The following is a 21,947-nucleotide window of genomic DNA, read 5'->3' as shown; positions in this document are numbered from 1 at the left end:
CTTAATTATTAATTATTTTATCTAGTTTTAACCAGCCCAACTTCTGAACTACTCAGATGAAGCAGACACTTCCAAAATTTCCGAGGCAAATATTTTTCTTTTGAGATTTTTATACAGGATTCACATCAATGAAAAACGACAAGCTTTGCTCAAACGAGACACCAACTTTTTTTTCCTAAAGAAAAAACAATATTATCTGTGAAATTAACAGGAAGTAAAGAAAAACGTCGAAGGGAATTTTTTTTTTTAAAAGAATTTTTATGTGCAGATGATTGAAAAGAAAACGACAAAGCTAATGAAGGAAAATGACTCTCTCTTTTGTTCTTTTGCAAAGAAGCTTGTAAGTTGAAAGCAGCAAAACAAGTTTGATCTGAAAACTGTGAAGAACAAGGAATTGAATGAACTAGAAGTCAGGACTTTCTAGGAAATGAATGTTTGATTTGGAATGATTTCTTCTAGAACTTGAAAGAAACAGAAGAACAGGTTTCAAAAACAGAGAGTTCTGATAAAAAGTTTGAGAATATCATATGCTCTTCCCTTTTCAGAGTTTTTTGTAAAGATCGATCGCAATGAAAAGCAGCAAACTTGTTATAATATAATCAAGAAAATTAACAGAAAGAAAAAGAATGTTCAAACGATTTACCAGCAAGTGGATGAGGGGCGAAGTGTGGTTGTCGTTCCTGGCTTGAGGTCTGAGAATGTTCTGTGACTGAGAAGAAACGGACCAAGTATTCAATTCCTAGCATTTATTATTAATTATTTTATCCAAAAACCTGAAACTATCAAGAGGCAGAATTTACCAGCTCATTCTATTGATCAGCACAACTTCTATCTCACCTCCATAATCTCCAACACAAAGCTTTTTTTTTCCCTTGAGATTTTTATATATACAAGATTGATCACAATGAAAAACAACAGACTTTGTTCAAACCAGACGCCAGCTTTTTTCAGGGGAAAACAAATTTACATGTATACTTAAAAGGAAGGGGGGGAAACCTTTGAAGGGATTTTATTTTTATTTTTATGGGCACACGATTGACAAGAAGACGAACAAAGTTAATGCAGGAGAATGGCTTTTTTTTTCCTTTATAAGCAGCCAGTATGTGGAAAACAGCGAAACAAGTTTGATCTGAAAACTGGGAAGAACAAGAAGTAATTAATACAGAGACATGTGGTAGAAACAAGAACTAGAAGACTTCTTACGAAATGAATGTTTGATTTGGATTGATTTCTTCTGAAACTTGAAGGAAACAGAAGAACAAATTTGAAAAACAGGCAGTGCTGATAAAAGGCTTGAGAAATAGGAAGTAATGAATATCTGATGGTTTCCAACTAAAGAAGAGGACGAGGAAAGAGAAAGACGGATAAGAGATGATACGAGGAAAAAAGAGGGGAAAAAAAATAGGATTCAAGAAAAAAATTGTTATGATTTTAAATTTTTGAAATAAATTTGTACAAAAAAATAGTGACCATGTGATAGGGCCTTCTTTTTTGACCTTGTTTGTGATGTGTTTCTGCCTTTTTCAGAAGTTTTGAAAACGCATCATGGCGATGGGGAATGTGAAAGTCGTTGTCATTTCTCACACATATATCTATATATTCAGAATACTAAAATCTTTCAATATTATCTCATTTTCATATTACATATGTAATACTATAAGTATTCTTTTAAAAATTAATTTTTAATAAATTTTATTAGTGTGGACTAATTAAGAATGTATTTTTGATATAGAAAACTGAAAAACGCTTTCTGAGAATTAAAGTGAAAAATGAAACAATAAAAAAAATTACTACAACGTTTTTTATGCCTCCTCTTTATTAGTGGCCGACAATTCTTTTATCCAGAATAGCGGTGTTACTGATTGAAAGTTTAGACTAATAATAGTGGTGTTACTGATTGAATAATGATTTATTATTTAATTTAATTAGTACGGATTAATGTATGGTAGGTAGGGATGAAAATAGAATGAGTTGGTAAACTCTGAGTCTGAGTATGCATATAGACTTTTTTTTAGACTTGAACTTAAGTCTTCAAAAAGCCTGAAATAAACTTTAAACCCATTTAGAAGACTAGATTATAAAAGTCTAGAATCTATTCTCACTTATAATATAAGAGCTTAGTAAAGGGAAAAAAAAAAAAGAATAATAACAACAGTTGTCCGAGCAACTAAGAATAAGAAAAACTAATTGGAATGCAACCAAACTATGGCAAGTGGAATGCAAAATTGGATTTTACCTTCTTCGGTTTTAGCACCGAAACTATGGCAAATTCTTCCTACTAAAATTATAATATTTCATTTAGGCCTTACTAAAATAAACTTCCAACAATTCTTATGCTTCAGCGAATAACGCATGTAATGGGAGAGTGAGTAAGCTAACAATACCTTTGTCAGTGATAAAATAGAAGAGATGTAGCCGTGAATGATTGATAAATAAAGGGTTGATCTTATGTATGAATGTTATGGTGTGAACCGCAGGATAAAGCCAAAATTAGTAATGTTATAAATAATTTATAAAATTGATTTGTATTGTATTATATATAATAGTGCAAATTAAAAATAATTAAATAGGTCAGACATATAAGCTTGTAGGTTAGGCCTTATGAAAATTGGTCTGACTTATTTGTCTAAATATGCATGAAAATAGACTTAAATATGAACCTGGTCTATTTACTAAATGGTCTGGGTTGGGTTTTAAGTAAGCTAGGATATAGACTCTATATAGAGACCTAGCTTATTTCTCTCTCTAACTAGAAAAGATATATAGAGAGAGAGAGTAAACTAGTGAAGATACAGATTTATTGCCCTCATAGTAAATATGAATTACAATTGATTCTTTTTTTTATATAAGATATGATTTATTTTTATTTACGAATTTAATATACTTTTTTTATTTTTATTCCCAATTAATTACGTTTTTTTTTTGTCTCATTCTCTACTTATTCTCTATTTCTCTTTGTAAATAAGAGTATGTCTGAAAAACGATTATATTTTCTTTTATACGTTTATTGTTTCTAAAAAATCTCCACCAATTTTTTAATCTACATTATTTGTAAGGATATATAAGATGGGAGGGAGTAATAAGTAAGTCATAAATTAATGATCATTTCAATGATTTGGTTGAATAATGATCAAGTTTGTTTTCTGTACATAGATGTTTTGTGCGGCTCACATCTCGTAACCTATTATCTATAACCTATTATCTATAATTGAATCACAGTTTCAGTTGTTCTCTTCTCTGTGCGTAGATATTTTAGAGATCGATGCTGATTTTATTCAGTTCTTTTATTATTTTTCTTGACTGCAAGAAAAATTAAGGCCATGTTTGGATCTAAGGTGGAAAAATTGAGTTGTAATGAAATTATGAAAGTAGTTTATAACATTAATTTTTTTAAAATATAATTAAACTTTTTATCTTAGTTTCCTTTCAAATCTGCAACTTGAAAGAAGCTTGTTCCAATGAAATGGTCCTAAAATATTTTCAAATCAGATATTGGAATTTAATAACTATTATTATTTTGATTTTACATATTAACTTTTAAATTCTTTTTGGGGCAAATATAGTTTTAAAAAAAATGGCTTCCTGCCTTCAGACCTTCTGAGATACTATCTCCGGTCCTTAATATAATATCTAAATAACTAATTTAAAAATATTAAAAATATTAGCTAAATTATTTAATTGTAACAAATGTGTATTAAACCCCGTAAACCAATATGCATTAAAAGTATCTTTTGATAAAATATTTATAATCAATAAAGATATTTTAGAGAAAATATTATAAATTTGATAAGTGGATTGAGTTCTTATATTTAGAGTTAATTCAACTAGCTTTTGTATTAACGACTAGAAACAGTAAAATCAAATCAAAGAAAAAATTTACTCTCTGCCTCCAGCTTGTAAAGAACCTGACATAAATTCTAGCATTGCTGATGCAATTATTGTGAATCCCCCAGCACATACGGCATGTTTTTTCTTTTGTCAGTAACATTTTGATATGATGGGTCAAATTTGTGCAATTTAATTTTCCTCTCATGTTGTCCCTCTGATATGTTGGTTGGAGATAATGGAGGAAAGGAATGAAACAAACAAAATTGATTATCGAAGGACTCAATGATTACATAACACTGACTCCTCAACATCTATTTGACTATAATCACCGAAAGATATTTAGGCCACTTACTTTTTGCATTCGTTATGTTAACTATTTTCTTAGCCTGCAAGACTTAACTAAGTTATTTAACTCTTTCGTATTCTATGTCACACCGTAATCCTAGTTGAAACTGGATACAAGCTGGTGCAATTATCTCGCGTGGGTTACAGGACCATGGTGTAAATCTGCTCAATGATTGGGAGAAGAATGTAATTATGAACTGGAAAAAGATCTAAAAAATGACGCATTCTTCAAATAATCAAATGTCATCATGATCTTCAAATACCAGTCCAAGTTTTTCGCACGCAATTCCTTCTCTAAAGTGTATGAAAACTGACCAGATATTCTACATTGACTGTTAGCCCCATTGGTTTTATTTTTATTCACATCCCCGTTTGTTATTGGGAAGGTATGAAAGGCAATTCTACTTGTGGCAGAGGCACTGAAAATGCCAATACATTTTTTTTTTTCCTTGCACAATGTCATGGACGCAAGTCCCATTTTGGTAGTGTAATCTTCTTTAACATTTTCTTGTCCACGTATTTTAACTGGAAACGAGTCATGCATAACTATTTCAGCTTTCATATAAGATTGTTGACTTATTGATTTGGCTGGGGAATACGAGACATCTGATGAAGTTTCATGTCATAGAAGTTCGTTGTCCATGATTCTCCTTTTTTTTTTTTTAATAAATCTTAATTTTCTGTTGTTGTTCTTTGGTGCCAAATGAAAACACACTTTGTGCTACAATACTTAACAGACAGAACTGCTGCATCAGATAAAAACAAATGACAGATTATTATTAATGTGCATTAGACAAACCACAAAAGCAACATACAAAAGTAAATATATAGTGCTGAAAAAGAAAATGTCAAGCAACAACACTAAGAAAGAGGAAGCAAATACTTTTTAATGTCTTGTATTAAGCCAGTCAAGCAATGAGATCTATGAGTGGACTTCACGACTCAATAAAATCATTGAGCCTGCTTGCCTCGTCTCGCAATGAGACTAAGGATGCCTCAGCAGAAGCTAACTCATTTCTAAGAGTGAAAACTTTGGCTTCAGTCTCCTCAAGCTTTCTCATGAGCTCATCTCCATCACCATAGCTCTCAATGCAGCCATATACATAACTGAGCCAAGAAGCATCAAAACCAACTGCTGCCAATGCAGTACAGCACTCTCTGATATAGTTTCGATCATCCTCTGTCAAGTCGCGTCTCCTAGTAGTCCTCAAAATGCTAGTGACTTCGGTGAATAAGGCTGCGAATGCTCTTCGTCGCTTTGTATTGAACCAATCAAGCACTTGAGGATGACGCTTCAACCCAGCCTCCAAATATGGCAAGTTTTGTTTGGAAATGTCAATCAACCATCTGTCACTATAAGCATTCAATTCCAGTATTGGTGAAGTCATAGTTCCTGGAGCTTTTGAAGGTGATGGATCTATTGCTGCTTGAAATTAAAAAATAGAATAAGTCAAGTCTTGGAAAAATAAAATAGAATATTCTCTTGCTAAAATAAACATCAATCTATGTTAAGTTAGCTGGATCTTGCAAAACAATGCGTATGTTTTGAGTTGTTGGACTAGAAGGCTTCTTGATGTGTTACACATCTTTTGAGTTTCAATATATGAATCATGTCTTGTAGTAGATTTTTATTAACACCGTGATAGATTTATCAGTTCATCCAAAGAACATTACCCAAAAAAAAAAGAAAAAGATACAAAACAGGATATGAACCTTTGTTTTGTGCTGTGACATGTTTCTCTGCATCTTGGTCAGCCTGAATCAAGGATTTGTCCATGGTGTCATGAATCTTATGAGTTCCAATAGCTTAAAGAACAATAAAAAAATTATGAGACGAGTTTTTTCAAAATAAAAATAAATTATTACTTCTTTCTGAAGAGAAATAAATCCATTACTTTCTTTGTCGTCACTAGTTATAAAAGTTTCAGGTTGGTTGAACAAATGCTCTCTGGGACAAGTTTTTGACTCATGTGGTCCTTCTAGCAAATTTCAGTTAACATGATAGGAAGTCAAAATCATTAATCAATTAAGCAAGAGTATCAAACAAACATCAATCAGAACAAAATGAGAACCTATGTCCTGTACTGTAGTTGGTCTCTGTGCTTTCTGGATAGTTTGAATTAAGGGCTTCTCAACAGTCTCATTCACCTCTGGAGTCAAAAGCCAAACAAGCAAGACATAAAATGTTGTAAAGAAAACGTAAAAAATGCTTCCAAAAGTTAGAAGACAAGTCATTTTGAGGCCTTCTTCTCTGGTAAATTTGCGTTGGCATAGTAGAAGGTTATGGTAGTTAATTAAGCAAAGGAATGCTGCAACAACGTCATTTATAACACAAAAAATTCGTTTTAGCCATTTGCGACAAAGTTAAGATAACAAAGTATTAATTTAGTCCTGGCACTAGGTGAATAAATTAAAACATAAAATTAAGTCTAAAATAGTTTTCATGAGACTTTAACATAATCAAAATAATTTCCTTCCCTCTGTATGCGAAAGAAGTGGTAACTTCCTCTTTTGTGAGCAGCAATAATGATGGTCAAGATCTAATTAATCAAATTCTCACCAAATGGGGACTATTAAGTCAGTATTCTTCTGTAGCTGGTTTTATTTCCCATAATAACAAGTAAGAATCATTTCTCCAAATAAATAAAAAAAATATTAAAACTATGATCAGCGAAATAAAAATTTGTTGTTGAACTTTCTGTAGAAAAAAGGTGGTCCGGATGATCAAATTTTCACTTGGATGAATTTCTCTAGAAGTCGTGATTTCTCTCTCTCTCTGTCTCTGTTTTTTCTTAACCAAAAGTTGAGATTTCTCTAATATATCTCAATTCACATATAAAAAAGTAGGGAAAATTAATAATCCAACTGCTATAATGAACATGCATTACCCTATAAGAAAGTAATTGAGATAATCTCTCACATGCTAAAAACAATACCAGTACCTGCATCATAAACTCCTGTGGGGCTAGGAGCAATTTTAGCAGCTTCAACCAATGGCCTTTCAATGTTCTCACCAATCCCTTGAGTCCCCTCAGCTAAACCTATTAGTTTCAACGTAAATACAAATGATCCAGAATTTTAACAAAATAAAATTATATTACTTCTGATGACTGCAAAACAGACACAAAAAGAAAACAAAAGAAAGTAAGAAAAATTACTTTCTTTATCGTTGAAAGTTGTGGCTGGCCTTGACAGACTCATGCTAGATTCAGTCTCCGCGTCTTGTGATTCTTCTAGTGGTTTTCAGTTCCCATAATATATAGGACATTAGAATCATTAATTAATAAAAAAGATTAAAACCTTTGCTTCGAGCAAAGTATAATGACTTGCCTTCCTTTCAAATAAGCAAAAATAAGAGTACTGTAATAAGGTCAAAACCTACATCTAGATGATTTTCACACATCTTGTAAGTGTCAATAACTAAATAAGTGATAAATTTAATGTAGAACTGCATCAGGTTTTAGAAAAAATAATAATAATAAATTTCTTCCTTCTTCCATGTGAAAGAAAGGTATTATGTTCTCTGTGTGGCTAATAATAAAGGTGGTGATTTGATTAAACAATTTGGCACTGAGAGAAGTTTTCTGGTCATGTCAATTACTTTTAGATGATTTCAGGTTATAAAAATCAGAATTCAAAGTACTTCACAAAAAGAAAAACAACATTAATCAAGATAGTGACTATGATAAGAAAGTGTTTTGATGGGCAAAAAAAGAGTATAACAAAGTATCACTAAGCACTCTATTCAACAAGGGGAATCGGTCACTAAATATACCAAAGGATAGTGATAGTGATAAATACCCAAGACACTCAAACCTCTAAAAGAAATGAAGGCGAAAGTTAAAGAAATATTGGTTATTTATGGCAATATGCAAGACAATCTCAATACCTGTATCTTGATTTGTAGAAGGGCTAGAGGCATTTTGAGTAACATGGGCTAGAGGCCTCTCCATACCTGACGAGGCTTGTTCATTCTGCTCTCTGTCGCAAGATTGACTTGGAAGCTTGCGTGTTTCTTGCTTTCCAGTGTTTGTAATCTGATTAGGCTTTGATTGTCCCACTTGCTCTTCAAAGCTTGATGCCTCAGAAGTACTTCTGGTCATTTGATGAATTTGACTACTTTCTATAATATCACTTGATTGTCCTTCTCGAATTGCCTGATTAAGGTAGGCACACATGATTATTATATCTTGACAGAAATACATATATAGTTTTAATATTTGTATCCATATCTTCTTTCGTCTGTATTGTCTAAATTTTGTTCTTTAGATTTTATAGATGGAAGTTGAGACACAAAAGTAAAAAAACAAGAATATCAAAGGAGTGTCAAACATCTTAGAATTTACTTTTTAGCATACATACCTTGTCCGTGAACAAATGCTTGATAGTAGTGTTAAGGTCCCCTTTCCAGCGTTTTCTCCCATTTTCCACCTCCACTAATTTCAGAAATGGGGCAATAATGGTTCCAGATGAGAAATTTTGCATTTTGTGGCATTCTGTCACTTTTAATTTCACCAAAGAGGGGAATATGAAGGTATGTTTCCCAGAGCAAAAGCTTTTGAAACATGATAGACAAGTTAGTTCCAAATCCTTCAAGCTTTCAAATATGATTTCTTCTTCTGATCCCACTTCATTAGTCATCACAATCTCCTCTAGCATCCCACAATTTGTAACTGTTAAGCTTGTGAGGTGGACGAGACTTTTAGCAGTGAAAGGTGTCACGAAGTACATCAAGCCATTGCAATCCTCTACTTCCAAGGTGGTTAAACTTGCAAAAGATGTCAAAGGTGGTGCCAATCTTCTTAACCTAGAGCATTCTATTATGGTCAGATCTTCAAGGTGTGGAACAAGGGTGTCTGATGCTGAGTCATCATTCCATATATGCTGAAGTTGCTCCAATTGATATAGCCACAATTTTTTTATTTGAGTGGGTTTTTTAATATTGAAATGACCAATTTCTGCTGTATGAAAAAGTGTTTCAAAAGAACTCCAACGCACTTGAAGTGTTGTTGCACTTGGGAATCTTTCGAGCAATTCATTTAAAAACTTCACTGGAGTTTCCTGAAAATATTGCAAACGAAGCTTTTCTGTTCTTTGAAAGAGTGTTTTCTCATAACTTCCATTCAATATCCTCATAGCATCCTTTTCATTTAATGATAACTCCTCCAAGTTTTCTGATACCTAAAAGGACAAAATAATATGTTTATTTCCTCATATAATAAATTAACAAGTTAGCAGGCCAGTCAAAGGAAAAAAAAAAAAACACAAGTCAACAGAACCGATTTCTTTGCAAAACACAAGTATAACTATAGTGTATACATTTATTAATCACATATATAATTATAGTACGTGTTTATCAGATTTCCTGAACCATCATTTTGTTTAAAAAGAATTAAATTCCAGTGATATGAGAATTCTGTCTTTCTTATTCCAATAATATGAGATACAGGGACTATACATACATCAAGGGGGAATAAAATGTAATGAAGCCTAATCAATCCTAATAAAGCCTTATCAATCATGACTGATATTTACGCTTAACGCATAATATTCCCACATAAAAACAAATAAATAACTAGAAAAAAGAGTGAATACCTTTCCAATATGAAATAAAGCTTGTTGGATTGGCAAGTCAACACAAGCCCCTCTAAGCTCCTGGTAGTCCAAATTTCCAAATGCAAATATTTGCAACGCTTCACATCGGCCAACATTTAATACCTTCAATGAAGGACATTCTAGAGTATATCTTTTTGGATAGAAATCATTGAGCTGTGTCAAGCGTATTAGCCTAAAGATTCTTAGCAGAGGAAAGTAAAACTTAAGCTCCTCCAATCCTTCTTCATTTGCAACAATTTGCTCAACACCACAAGACTCAATGTTTAGCTCTTCAAGCTGCCTCAAATCTTGGCATAGTGATGGTGAAAACACATATTTCAAGTTTTGGCATTTAGCAACATGCACAACTTGTAAATTCTCAAGGCCGAGTGCTTTTGGAAAGTCTTTGGTCCATATGTATTTTAGATTTGGAAGACCTGACAGGGTTAACTTTTTCAACTGACTAGCTTTGTTCGGATGCATTTCCTTGTCATCCAAGACTTTTACATCAAACACTGCTTCTAAGGAATCACACTCTGTTACTTCTACTTCCTCCAATGTATATAACAATTGCAGTAAATTTGATGTAAAAATTACATTGGTTAAAAATGTACATTTATGGACTGTCAGATGTTTCAAATTGCAGAATATTTTCTGTCCAACTTGGCCATACCATAGCTGTTTCAATTCTGGATATTCTGACAGCTCCAGATATTTGCATCTACTAAATGCCACCTATGCAAATGAATATCAAGGTAAGTGGAAAGACAATAAGGGCATCGAAGCAAATTAAACAACATTTTGCTACTTTCAGTTATTACAACAATTAATACCACTCAAAGTATTAACTGACTCTTGGGTTAGAACAAAATCTAACAAAATTATGGCAAAAAGAAAAAGGATAAAAATATCTAATTTAAACCTAAACACAACCTCCTCTTCATTTTGTTAATGCCTTTACTACTTGTTTGGGAAATTCGTATTTCTCATTGATCTAAAAACAATAAGATACATCCAAATATATACACCAAAGGGAAAAGGCAAGTAAATGAAGGCTAATAAACGCTAATAAAAGCAATAAAATCAGGGAAAAAAAATTAACAACAAAAATTAATGATATTCTCATGATGATTTTTCTATTCACAAACAATTGGTTTTTTTACAGTTTGTTTATAGCATTGTCTTATCGCATGTGGGGAAAATGAATTTTTTTTTAATAAGGAATTATTTTTCCTCTTATGCATGTTAAACGAGGAAAATAAAAGTCGAGTTCCTCTAATCCTTCTTCAATGGAAACAATTTCCTCAACACCACAAGGTCAAGACTCAATGTGAAGGTCTTCAAGTCGCCTCAAGTCTCCACTTTCACAATCTGTAAATTTTCAAAGCTGATTATTTCTCCTGCTTCTCTGTTCCATATGCATTTCAAATTTGGAAGCCCCGAGAGTGTTAATTTCTTCAACAGACTAACTTCCTTTGATTCTTTTGCATTCTCATCCAATGCATTTACATCAAATACCACTTCTAATGAATCACACTCTGATACTTCCAGTTCCTCTAATGCATATATCAATCGCAGTAAATTTGATGAAAAAATCACGTTGGACAATAATGTACATTTTCGAACTACTAGATGCTTCAAAATGCAGAATATATTTGGCCCATCTTGGCCATACCATAGTTCTTTTAGTTCTGGATATACAGAAAATTCCAAAAGACTGAAGCTAGTAAATGCCACCTATGCAAATAATTATCAAGGTAAGGGAAAAGACAATAAGGGCATCGAAGCAAATTAAACAATAACATTTTGTTACTTTCAGTTAATACAATTAATACTATTCATTCAAAGTATTAACTAACTATTATGTTAGCAGAAATAAAGAGGATAAAAATATCTAACTCAAACCTAAACACAGCCTCCTCTTTATTTCGTTAATGCTTTTATGGCAATGGCACCAATATATGATTCTGGATTACATGAGGAATTTGTATTTTTTTTAATTCATCCAAAAGTTAAGATATATCCAAATAGATACACCAAGAAATAAGATGAGTGAGTAATAAAGGCTAATAAAAACTATACAATCATGAAAATAAATATTTACAATAAAAATTAAAGATATTTCCATAATCATTTTTCTTTTTACATAAACAATTGGCTTTTCTGACAGTTTGTTTATACCATTTTCTCATCATATGTCAGGGGAATAAAGAATGATTTTTTAGTGAATCAAAACATACCTTGTCCGCAAACATCTTGTTTATTGTCTTATTCAAATCGCCTTCCCAATACACGTTTCCATCTTCTTCTTTTGATGATATCTTTCGAAGCTTTGGTGTGCTTGTGTCTCTCCCAGCTGAGAAGGTGTTCATTCTTGGGCAATGCTCAATGACAACTTCTTTTAACAACGGAAAGATTAAGAAGCAATTGGAGGAGCAAAACCTCTTGATCATTGGCAGACATTTGAGCTTTAAAATTTCCAAGCTTCTGAATGCAATTTCATCTTCAAATTCCTCCCTCTTTTCTGCCACAACTTGCTCAAGTGAATTGCACTTCGTTATTTTCATTGTGGTTAATTTGACTAGGCTTCTTGCAGTTGATGAGGTAATCAAGTGAACCAATCCATTGCAATTTACCACCTCCAAATGTGTCAGGTGATGAAATGTTCCGGAGGAAGGTGCTAAGTGTCTCAAATTGGAACAATCATGGACCAGTAAGTCTTCAAGAACCCCTAGGACTGGATCTATTCGAAATCCTTCTTTGCATATGTGCTGGAGATCATCCAAGTGCCAGAGTGTCAATGCTTTAAGTCGTGCTCCAGTTTTAGATTTTCTTTTGTCATCTATAGGTATTTCTTCTTGGAATATCTCCCTGAAAGAACTCCATTCAATAAGTAGGTCATTGACAGTTATGTTTTGGAGAACCCAATAGGGAAAAGTGGCATCATCATCTTTAAAATTTGCCAAACGAAGAGATTTGAGTTTGTTGAAGTGTTTTCGTGAAAATTGCCCTTGTAATATCATGCTTGCATCCTCATTATTTAGGGCCAACGTCTCCAAGTTGCAAATTACCTGTATATAGCATAAACGAAAAAGCATTGGATCCAAAGCAATATAACTAAGCAGATGCAATAGTGAGGCAAGAAGCGAGTAACGAATGCACGTATAATAAAACCTGATTAACTTTTTTGAATATATAAAATTATTATGCATGCAATGAGATATTTATGGTGCCTAAATAAATTAAGGTTTTTATATAATAATTCTTATACCTCTTCAAGTGCAAAAAGAGGCTGCCGCATTGAGATTTGGAGTTTACTATGAAAAGCTTTTCCTCTGCCACTCGAACTTTGTGTCTTGAAGAGCTTCAGTTTCCTACATTGACGAATATCTATTTCCTTTAATAATGGATGTAGTAAACTATGATTTCCAGCAAAAAATCCCTCCAGTTGAAATAAACACCAACACACCAATGAGGTCAAATGATTAAACGCAAATTGGACTGGACTATCCATGGGTCCTTCGCCTGGAACAATATATTTCAAACTCCGTGCATACTTTATGGAAATACTTTCCAGTTGAGTAGCATGCATTGCAATGGAGAATGGAAAAAGGTATTTCAAGTTCTCACAGTCTTCAACCCACACAAGTTGCAGGTTATGGAAACGAAGGCTTTCTTGAGCATCTTCATTCCAAATCTGTTTCAGCTTTGGCAAGAGAAACAGATGGAGTTTCTTCAATTGCGAGACTTGTTGTGTCGTTGTTTCCTCTTCATTATGGATTTCTTTGACAGTTAATTCGAATATCTCTTCCACTGAACTACAATTGCTGACCTTCAATGTCTCAAGGCTTCCAAACGTTCCCTGCACATCAGATTGGAAAATATTCGCAAGTTTCCCACAATTGCTCACCTCCAAACTCTTTAACCTACCAAATTGAAAGTGCCATACTTTCTTCAAGCTTTCCATGTCTTTAACTACCATGGTCTCCAATTTTGAGAATCGGACCTGTGATGCAAAGCACAATTTACAAATCCATAATGAGCAACATTATATATGAATGATATTGAAGAAAACTACACCAGAGGAAATGTTTGATGTTATCGACTTAACATTTATTTCAAGTCTAGTCGTAATACCTCTTGTGACGCAATGCTGTTTGGAGCAATGATCTCCTCCATCATCTCACATTTGCTTATTTCAAGGTGTTTAAGTTTTAACAGACTTTCAATCACAGAAGATGAGAATAAGTACTTGAGGCCTCTGCAATCCTCAACTATCAAGTTAGCCAAATTGTGAATACAATTAGCTACAGAAAGGTCATCATCATCCCAAATTTTTTCCAAATTAATTGAGCTCAACTTGAGGGTCTCCAAACTAGAAAATCTAACCTGGGATTAATAAACAAAAAATATTTGTAAATTGTAGAGATGAACTTGCAAATTGTCAAGAGCAAATATTATTGAATAATCATATTTATGGGCTATTGAAACTGTCAAAGACAAATCAAAATATAAAAATTGAGTACTGAAAATACCCAAAAAAAGGAAATGACAAAAAAATTAACTCAGGAAATACTTTAAAGGCAAAATTATGCCAAAAAATTATTTTAAAATATTAGTTGCTACTGAGAAAATGCTTTAGGATAGTAAATGCAACTCGACGGACATTTTGAAGATTTAATAGTGATTTTAAAATTGCATTATTTAATTGCACCAAAATTTAAACATTACACTCAATTTCATCAAAATTAAAATAAAATATATATAAAAAATAATTGTTGACATCTACTTCTAGATATTATACTTAAGTTCATTTTAAAAATTACCATACATACATTATTAGTGTGATAGCCACATATGACGCAATCATTTGATTTAACTTGCAGACAAAGAGATGAAAGAAGAAGAAGAAGAAGAAGCACACCTTAGTGCCATTAAACAACGGTGTGGTTGTCATGCAAGATGTGTATTCATTTGAGCAAAAATCATGAATGAGTGGCAGATGACAGAGAGTCAAGGAGCGTAGTGAATGAAACTCAATCTTATCATCAGTAGTTATGTCACTTTCCACATTTTCAATCAGCACAATCCTTTTCATTGAATTGCAGTTGGAAACTTGGATCTCGGAAAGTTGAGAAAGAGCTTTCACCATTAAAATAGAGTAGAGATATTCCAATTGGTCACAACTTTTGACTTTGACGACTGTGAGTTTGCCAAAGGAATTAAGAGGAAGTGGGCCATGACATATCTTCACTAAGTAATTGAGATTATGAAGTATGAGGGTCTCCAATTCTGGAAATAAACCAAGATAAGTCTTATTATTCCTCTCCATGGTGTTGATAATATGTTGAACTTGGCCATTATTTTGGATATGGAGATGCTTTAGTACTGGAAATCCTTCGCCGTTCAAATCAAAAAGCACATCCGAAATTCCATTGACTTCATCTAAGTACAAATCTTCCACTCGTTTAATCAATGCTTTAATACCATGTTCCAAACGAATGCTAGTCTGAAGCTTTAACTTTAGCAACCTTGAGGTCGTTTTGTTGCTTGACCATTCCCATTTATCTCCAATGATAACCTTGTATCTCTCTAACTTATTAAGCATCATGTCTGACAAAATCCAAGCCTCACGAATTTGAATTTCCAAAGTAGTCAAACTTGTCAAACACACAAGCTCAGCAAGACTAGCACATTTGTTTTCCTCAGTTGAACTTTCCTCCTCCCACTTCATTGAGGCATTGCCCATATAAAGTTCCTCTATTTTAGTCAATTTGGACAAAATGTTGGGGGGGATGAAGTTAATTCTAGAATTGCTCAGATCCAATATTTTTATATGAGTCAATTGTCCTATTTCTCTTGGAAACTCCTCCATGTATGAATCAAAGAAACTAAGAATTTCTAAATTTATCAAGGCACCTATTCCAGCCATATGCTTCAAGGTGCATTGATCTAAACACAATGTTTTAAGTTTGGTCAAGAAAACAAGAGATCTAGGCAATGAAGACATTATCAAGCCTCTCAAATCTAATGCTTCAAGGTTTCGCATTCCCTCAAAAAAATTGTCTGGAATTTCCATAGTGCAAGTATCAGTGTAATGTAAGAGGAAAAATTTCAAAGTGGGGCAGTCTAACTTTTGAGGAAGTTCTTGAATATAACATGGTTTTAAGACTACCTGGGTACATGTTTCAAGAAAACCCTTGCTCGACCAATATTCTTGCATCCTATCATCATTTCTTTTCAACACAAAAACATTTTTTTTCCGAGCAATTGAAAGAGCTACTTCGCGAACAAGATCATGCATTTTAATTGCATCGGTCTCGCTTGCATCATCCTCAAGTAACAAACAAGATGTCCTCAAGTCATGAATTATTCTGTGTAGTCGATTTCTTGCATCTTCAATGGTACCATTTTGTTTCAGAACACCCAAACCAATTACATATTTCAACAAGTCATTAACTGACATGGATGGTCCATATGCACCACAAAGCAAGAATACGTTCTTCATTTCATCATCCTTAAGCTGTTCATAAGTAAATTCACAATACGAAAAAAAGGGCCTGTGCAATACATCTCCATTTCCATCTCCCTTTAAGTTGCTCAAGGCATCTTTCCAATAACGAATATCCTTTTGATATTTTAATCTCTTTGCAATTGAGACTATCATAAAAGGTAAACCTGCACATCTTTCAACCACTTGAGTTGCTATCTCTTTCAATTCACCATCTTTAATAGTATCACCAACCCTATCTTCAAACAGACTCCATGATTCTGTATCATTTACTGTTTCAAGATGAAAACCCTTTTGAATCTCATTCTCATGGAGAATATCTAACCGTCTAGAAGTCAACAATAATTTGCAACCTTGATAAGTCTCATTCTTCTGTGAAATATCTGAATGTTGAGAAGTCAATGATGATTTGCCACCCTTAACATCCTGCTCAAAAGGAATCCCCAACTTGTCCAAATCAATTTTCTCCCATAGATCATCTAGTATGATAAGGATATTTTTCTCTGTTTTTATCCTTGCACATAGGCGGTCGGCTCTTCCAATTGTGGTATTCTCATTCAAGTGGAAGCCTAATTGATATGCAATCTCATCTTGAACTTTTTCGACATCTAATGTTTCAGATATAGTTGCCATAGCCACCACATCAAATAGCTTTTCATCCTTGACATGTTTGGCAATATCTTTAACTAGAGTGGTCTTCCCAACTCCGCCCCACCCATAAATTCCCACTTTGCTTACTTTAGGGTCCATTAGAGACAATATAACCTCCTTCTTCAATGAATTTCTTGACTCAAGCTTTTCACTGGCTCGAGTAGCCAAAATTAAGCTTGCCATGCTAGATGCAGGGACATACCCAACTCGACCCTCAAACTTCCCCTTTTCCTTTATTTCAGCAACGTTGAATGCCATTTTCTTTGCTCTTCTACCAAGTTGATGTCTGGATTTCAAGTTAGGAAAAGACCATTTCCAGCACCGTACATTAGCTTGAGTTTGATCTTCACAAAGTTTTTCTACTTCTCCCATGGTCTTATCAACTCTTTCTTGCCATCTTTTTACATCAGCTTCAATCTCTCTTCCACTGCTTCTTTCTGCTTCAACAAGATGCTCGTTGCGAATTCTCTCTGTCTTCAACTCCTCAATTTTATCCTTTAGCTCCTTAAAATTTTCTTTGTAAAATAATAAATATCCCACTTGCCTTCCAATAGGTATCACAGTTAGCTCAGATATTTTACTAGCAATAGCAGCGAGAATTTCCATTGTTACTTCCTGAATAAAATGGCAAGAAAGTTATTTGTTGGATGAACAGAAGTCATAACAGATCAAAAGATAATCCCCTAGGGGGAAAAAAAAAAAAAGGACGTATACACAATCACTTGGAGCTCTAAATTGACTATAAACAACGGATGTAACTTACTCGCTTAAAATAAATTTTTTTTTTTAAAAAAAGACATGAGTGAGTGGCAGTATAGGAAAATGAGGGAGATGGAAGGGTGGAGAGTGGAGACAGGTGGAATACGGTGACGGCAAAACAACATCTTCAACAACCAGTAACATCGCGTCAAAAAATGGCAATCAATCTAGCTTTTATCATCCTTTTTCTTCCTTATTCTGAATATATCTATGAATTTATTTTTTAAAAAAAAATCTCCCCATTTGCCGTAACTATCGAATAGTTGAGATTTGATTGGAGGGAACAAAATGGCTTGTCTAGCGGCAATTTAGTATTTGTACCGTTATATTTTTTCCCTTTTTTTTCTTTTTATTGTGTTCTTATAGTTCCATATAATTTTTAATTAGCTCACTGAAATTTTTTTATTCTTTATTCTATGAATTCTAATAACATTCTTCTATAAATATAAGAGATAATACTATTAATTTCAATATCATTTAATAATATTCTATAAATAATAAATTATTATAATAATTGATTTTAATGTTATTTTCAAATTTTGAATTAAACATATATTTTTGTTATTTATTTTATAATTTTTATTTATTTTTGTAATTATAAAATTTGAGTGGTAATAATAAAATTTTCTAGAATAATTTATAATTAATTCTATTGATTTTTTACAAATATATAATTATAAATTCAAACTCATATGTCAATATTATTTTTAATTAATTTTAAATTAAATTAAATTAATTAATTTAAAAAAAAATACACAGTAGGTGTAAGTATTGAGTTCTATGATGGCCAACTCAATGGAGTCATTTATAACAATCCTGTTACAGTAAGAAAAATTATACTAGACGTGTTCAATTGGGTGAATAGACCTGTTTAAAAATTATTTTGAACTATAAAGAATTGCATATTCATTATACCTTGAAGAAAATGGTTTGGTGACTCAATTAACATAAAATTCTTTGGGATCCAAGAAGTCGTGGATCAAATCCCACATTGACTAATTTTTTTCACCAAAAAGAAATTCCTACGAGTAGGGTGGCCGGCGATGTCTTAACCCCGGGGGTAGCTGACTTTCTTTTTTTAATAATAATAGAAAAAATAGTAGAAAATCCTTGTTTGAAATTTTAATTGGTCAGAAGAATCTGAATTTGTGCAAGTACAAGTATGATCCGTGAATACAACATATCATCCGCTGCGTGCATTATCATCCGTTGTGTGCAATTGTTGTACTCACGGATCATACTTGCACTTGTACAAATCCGGTCCTTCTGGTTAATTAAAATCTCAAATAGGAATTTTTTACCAATTTTTTCTAAAGAATAATATTATAAAAGCACACAAACTATTTATAATTCTATTTAAATACAAGGCACCTAAGCAGGTTTTGGAAATTCAGGGAACATTATTGAGTTATTGATATTTTGAGGTTCTTTTTTTTTCCCTTGAAATTTTATATATGATTATCCCAAAAGAAATCTGCGAAGAAAGGCACCTGACACCTTTTCTTCGGTTTTGTCTGAATGACATGGCAGAAAACTCGGACAGGCAAGGAAGACGGAAGGGGTCCCCTTAGATTTTTTTTTTCCTTTTCTCTTTTTCTTTTCATAATCTTTATCTTCACTATTAAATTAAAAATGAATGGTTAAGATTATTATTATTATTATAATATTATGTAAATAGAAGAGAGAGGGTAAACATCATTTTTTAAAATATTAAATATAAATCATCTATGTTTTGATTCAATAATGGAGATGAATTTCTAAAAGGAAAATTAGTGGATGGGAATACGGCCCAAACAAGATATATGGAACCAAAATCGTATCATTAGCCCACATTTATTTTGGGCCAAGACATTGGCCCACAATGAATCAAAAATTTTGAAAGGGTCTGAACGCCCCAGCACGTTATACCCTCTTTGTTGCTTCAACGAGCCTAAATTAATCCAAAATGATGCTAGATCTAAACCAATCCCTTCATTTGTTGGTATAAAAATTTTAGGGAGGGTTCAGACTCAACCCAAATCAAAAGGGGAATTGAAATGGTGAGGTTCTTGCTGCACAGACAATAGGTAAATAAAGTTGATAATTTAGGTCATATCTAACAAGCCAGCTCAAAGAAGCCCAAAAGACTTTAGGGCCAGCATAAAATTGACTTTTTTCAGGCTATTAACTAGATCTACAGAAATTTTAGTTAAGCCCGTTCGGGTTCAAACTGAACGCAAATACCTGAGCCCAATTGTTTTGCATATTAAAATTTAAATACTCAACCAACGAGGATTGAATTTAGCAGAAAGAGTTAGTCTCTCACAATGTAATAAACCAAAGTTTGAATTTTTACTGGGAGAAGTGCTCACATTTAGTGCCCAACAGTGCCTCGAATAGGATTGCCTCTAATAGGAGGATACCTATGCTCTAGAATTTTTTTTTTTAAATACTCAAATTTTAGATATTTTATTTAATGAGCATCCCCATATGAAAGCTGAGGTTGTAGATTGAGGCATTTTAGGAGAGTTTACTTTTCGCAGTTTATGTTTAATTAGTGTCCAATTTGAACTGAATCTTGCTGCGACTAAAATATCTTGGATTATACTAACTTTAATGAGTGTTCTGGAATTTCTAATTAAATGGGAGGTTGTTATTAATTCTTGTCACCGATTTATTAATAAGAAGCGGAATCTGATGAAGTTCAGCACTAAAAGAAAAACAAATGAAATACCTTATAAAAACTAAGGGTGTTCAATTTGTCCTATCTTAATCGTCTCGTCTAAGTACCGGTGAGTTTGGAATGGGACATGACACTATTCAGGACGGGACGAGATTCAAGATGAGGCCGTCCCGTCCCGTCCCGTCTCGTCCCAGATTTTTTTTTCCTTTTAAAAATTATTTATTAATAATTATTATTAGATTATTCAATTTACTTATTAATAATAATTATTATTTTTATAGTGATTTTTAGTTCTTAAGTTGTAGTATTATCTTAACAAAATCTTCTTCCTTAATAAAATAATTCATAAAGTCATCATATAGTGTTTTTTTATGGTTTTTTTTACACCTTTTTTTTATTATATAATTGAGCTTTTTACATAATTTTTTCTTATAATGTTTTTATTTTAGAAGCCCAATAAAAAATAAGAATTCTAACAAAACAATTCATATAAAAAATTATAATTTTTTTCAAAAGAGAAGCGGGACATCCTAGTCCCAATTGGATCGGGATAGAATTGAGATGGAATGGGACACGGGACAAAAACCTTGTCCCGTCCCTATTCACTGGAACAGGCCTGTCCCGGTCTCATGCCGTCCTATGAACACATCTAATAAGAACAATACTGAGAGAAACAATAATAAAAAAGTAAAAGTTACATTATATAAATATACATACCCACACCGCTTGCCCAAAGTGATGAGAGATGAGATGTCGTGGTTGCTGTTCCTAGCTTGAGGTTTGAGGATCCAAGTTCTTCTGTGACTTGAGAAGAACCAGATTAATCATCCAATTTATAGCTTCAATTATTAAGTATTAAATATTTTATCTAGTTCTAACGATGAACCAGACTTTCAAAATCTCTGAGGCAAACGCTTTTTCTTTCAGATTTTTATACAAGATTGACAATAATAAAAAAAGAACAGACTTTGTTCAAACGAGCCTAATCTTTTTTAAAAGAAAAACTTTGAACTGATTTTTTTTTCCTCAAAAGAACTTTTATGGGCAGATGACTGAAAAGAAAACAACAAAGCTCATGAAGGGAAATGACCTTTTCTTTTTTTTGGGTCTCGGAAGCACAGCAAAACAAGTTTGATCTGAAAACTGTGAAGAACAAACAAGGAAGCAAGAACTAGAAGTCAGGACTTGTTAGGAAATGAATGTTTGATTTGAAATGATTTCTTCTGCAGCTTGAAGGAAACAGTAGAAGAACAAGTTTGAAAAACAGAGAATGATGATAAAAAAGTTTGAGAAATAGAAAGCAATTAATATCAGATGATCTACAACTAGAAGACACTTCCAGTATGTATAAAAGAATTTTTTTTCTCTTTTGAGATTTTTTTGTAAAGATTGATCACAATGAAAAGCAACAAACTTGTTATAAAATAATGCAGAAGATTACCAGAAAGGGGGGAAAAAATGTTCAAACGATTTACCAGCAAGTCGATGAGAGGCGAGTTGTTGTTGTCTTGCCTAGTTTGAGATTTGGGGAAGTTCTGTGATTGAGAAGAAACAGATTAAATACTCAGTTCATAGCATTTATCATTAATTATTTTA

The 21,947-nt window shown here is 32.8% G+C and overlaps 2 protein-coding genes across 2 annotated transcripts; both read right to left on the bottom strand.

Annotated features, from left to right (window-relative positions):
* Positions 1 to 5,108: 5,108 nt before the first annotated feature.
* On the bottom strand, positions 5,109 to 13,069 carry LOC114739609 (uncharacterized). Its single transcript, XM_028927688.1, has 11 exons — positions 13,040 to 13,069; positions 12,009 to 12,839; positions 9,769 to 10,503; positions 8,536 to 9,354; positions 8,063 to 8,330; positions 7,332 to 7,406; positions 7,116 to 7,214; positions 6,246 to 6,323; positions 6,069 to 6,152; positions 5,887 to 5,979; positions 5,109 to 5,596 (listed from the first exon to the last, which is right to left on the bottom strand). The coding sequence occupies exons 1-11, from the start codon at positions 13,067 to 13,069 to the stop codon at positions 5,109 to 5,111; spliced, it is 3,600 nt and encodes a 1,199-aa protein (XP_028783521.1).
* A 928-nt stretch (positions 13,070 to 13,997) lies between these two features.
* On the bottom strand, positions 13,998 to 17,302 carry LOC114739608 (probable disease resistance protein At4g27220). Its single transcript, XM_028927687.1, has 2 exons — positions 14,693 to 17,302; positions 13,998 to 14,042 (listed from the first exon to the last, which is right to left on the bottom strand). The coding sequence occupies exons 1-2, from the start codon at positions 17,300 to 17,302 to the stop codon at positions 13,998 to 14,000; spliced, it is 2,655 nt and encodes an 884-aa protein (XP_028783520.1).
* Between the last annotated feature and the right edge of the window lie 4,645 nt (positions 17,303 to 21,947).

Source organism: Neltuma alba, unplaced genomic scaffold (assembly GCF_004799145.2).
Source record: "Neltuma alba isolate B1F8T4 unplaced genomic scaffold, ASM479914v2 tig00002863_pilon, whole genome shotgun sequence".
In the NCBI taxonomy this organism is placed as follows: Eukaryota; Viridiplantae; Streptophyta; class Magnoliopsida; order Fabales; family Fabaceae; genus Neltuma; species Neltuma alba.
The sequence above is the reverse complement of the archived record's forward strand: the minus strand, read 5'-3'. Positions and strand labels throughout refer to the sequence as shown.

Bases quoted from the DNA above. Each gene is read 5' to 3' on its own strand.
- LOC114739609 (XM_028927688.1), bottom strand. From the start codon at position 13,069: ATGCGGCAGCCTCTTTTTGCACTTGAAGAG. The intron at 10,504-12,008 runs GTATGTTTTGAT...TCATTTGCATAG, and splicing joins ACAAGATGTTTGCGGACAAG to GTGGCATTTAGTAGATGCAA. The intron at 7,407-8,062 runs GTATTGAGATTG...GAAAACCACTAG, and splicing joins TTCTACAAATCAAGATACAG to AAGAATCACAAGACGCGGAG.
- LOC114739608 (XM_028927687.1), bottom strand. From the start codon at position 17,302: ATGGGAGAAGTAGAAAAACTTTGTGAAGATCAAACTCAAGCTAATGTA. The intron at 14,043-14,692 runs GTGTGCTTCTTC...CTAACTTGATAG, and splicing joins CGTTGTTTAATGGCACTAAG to TTGAGGATTGCAGAGGCCTC.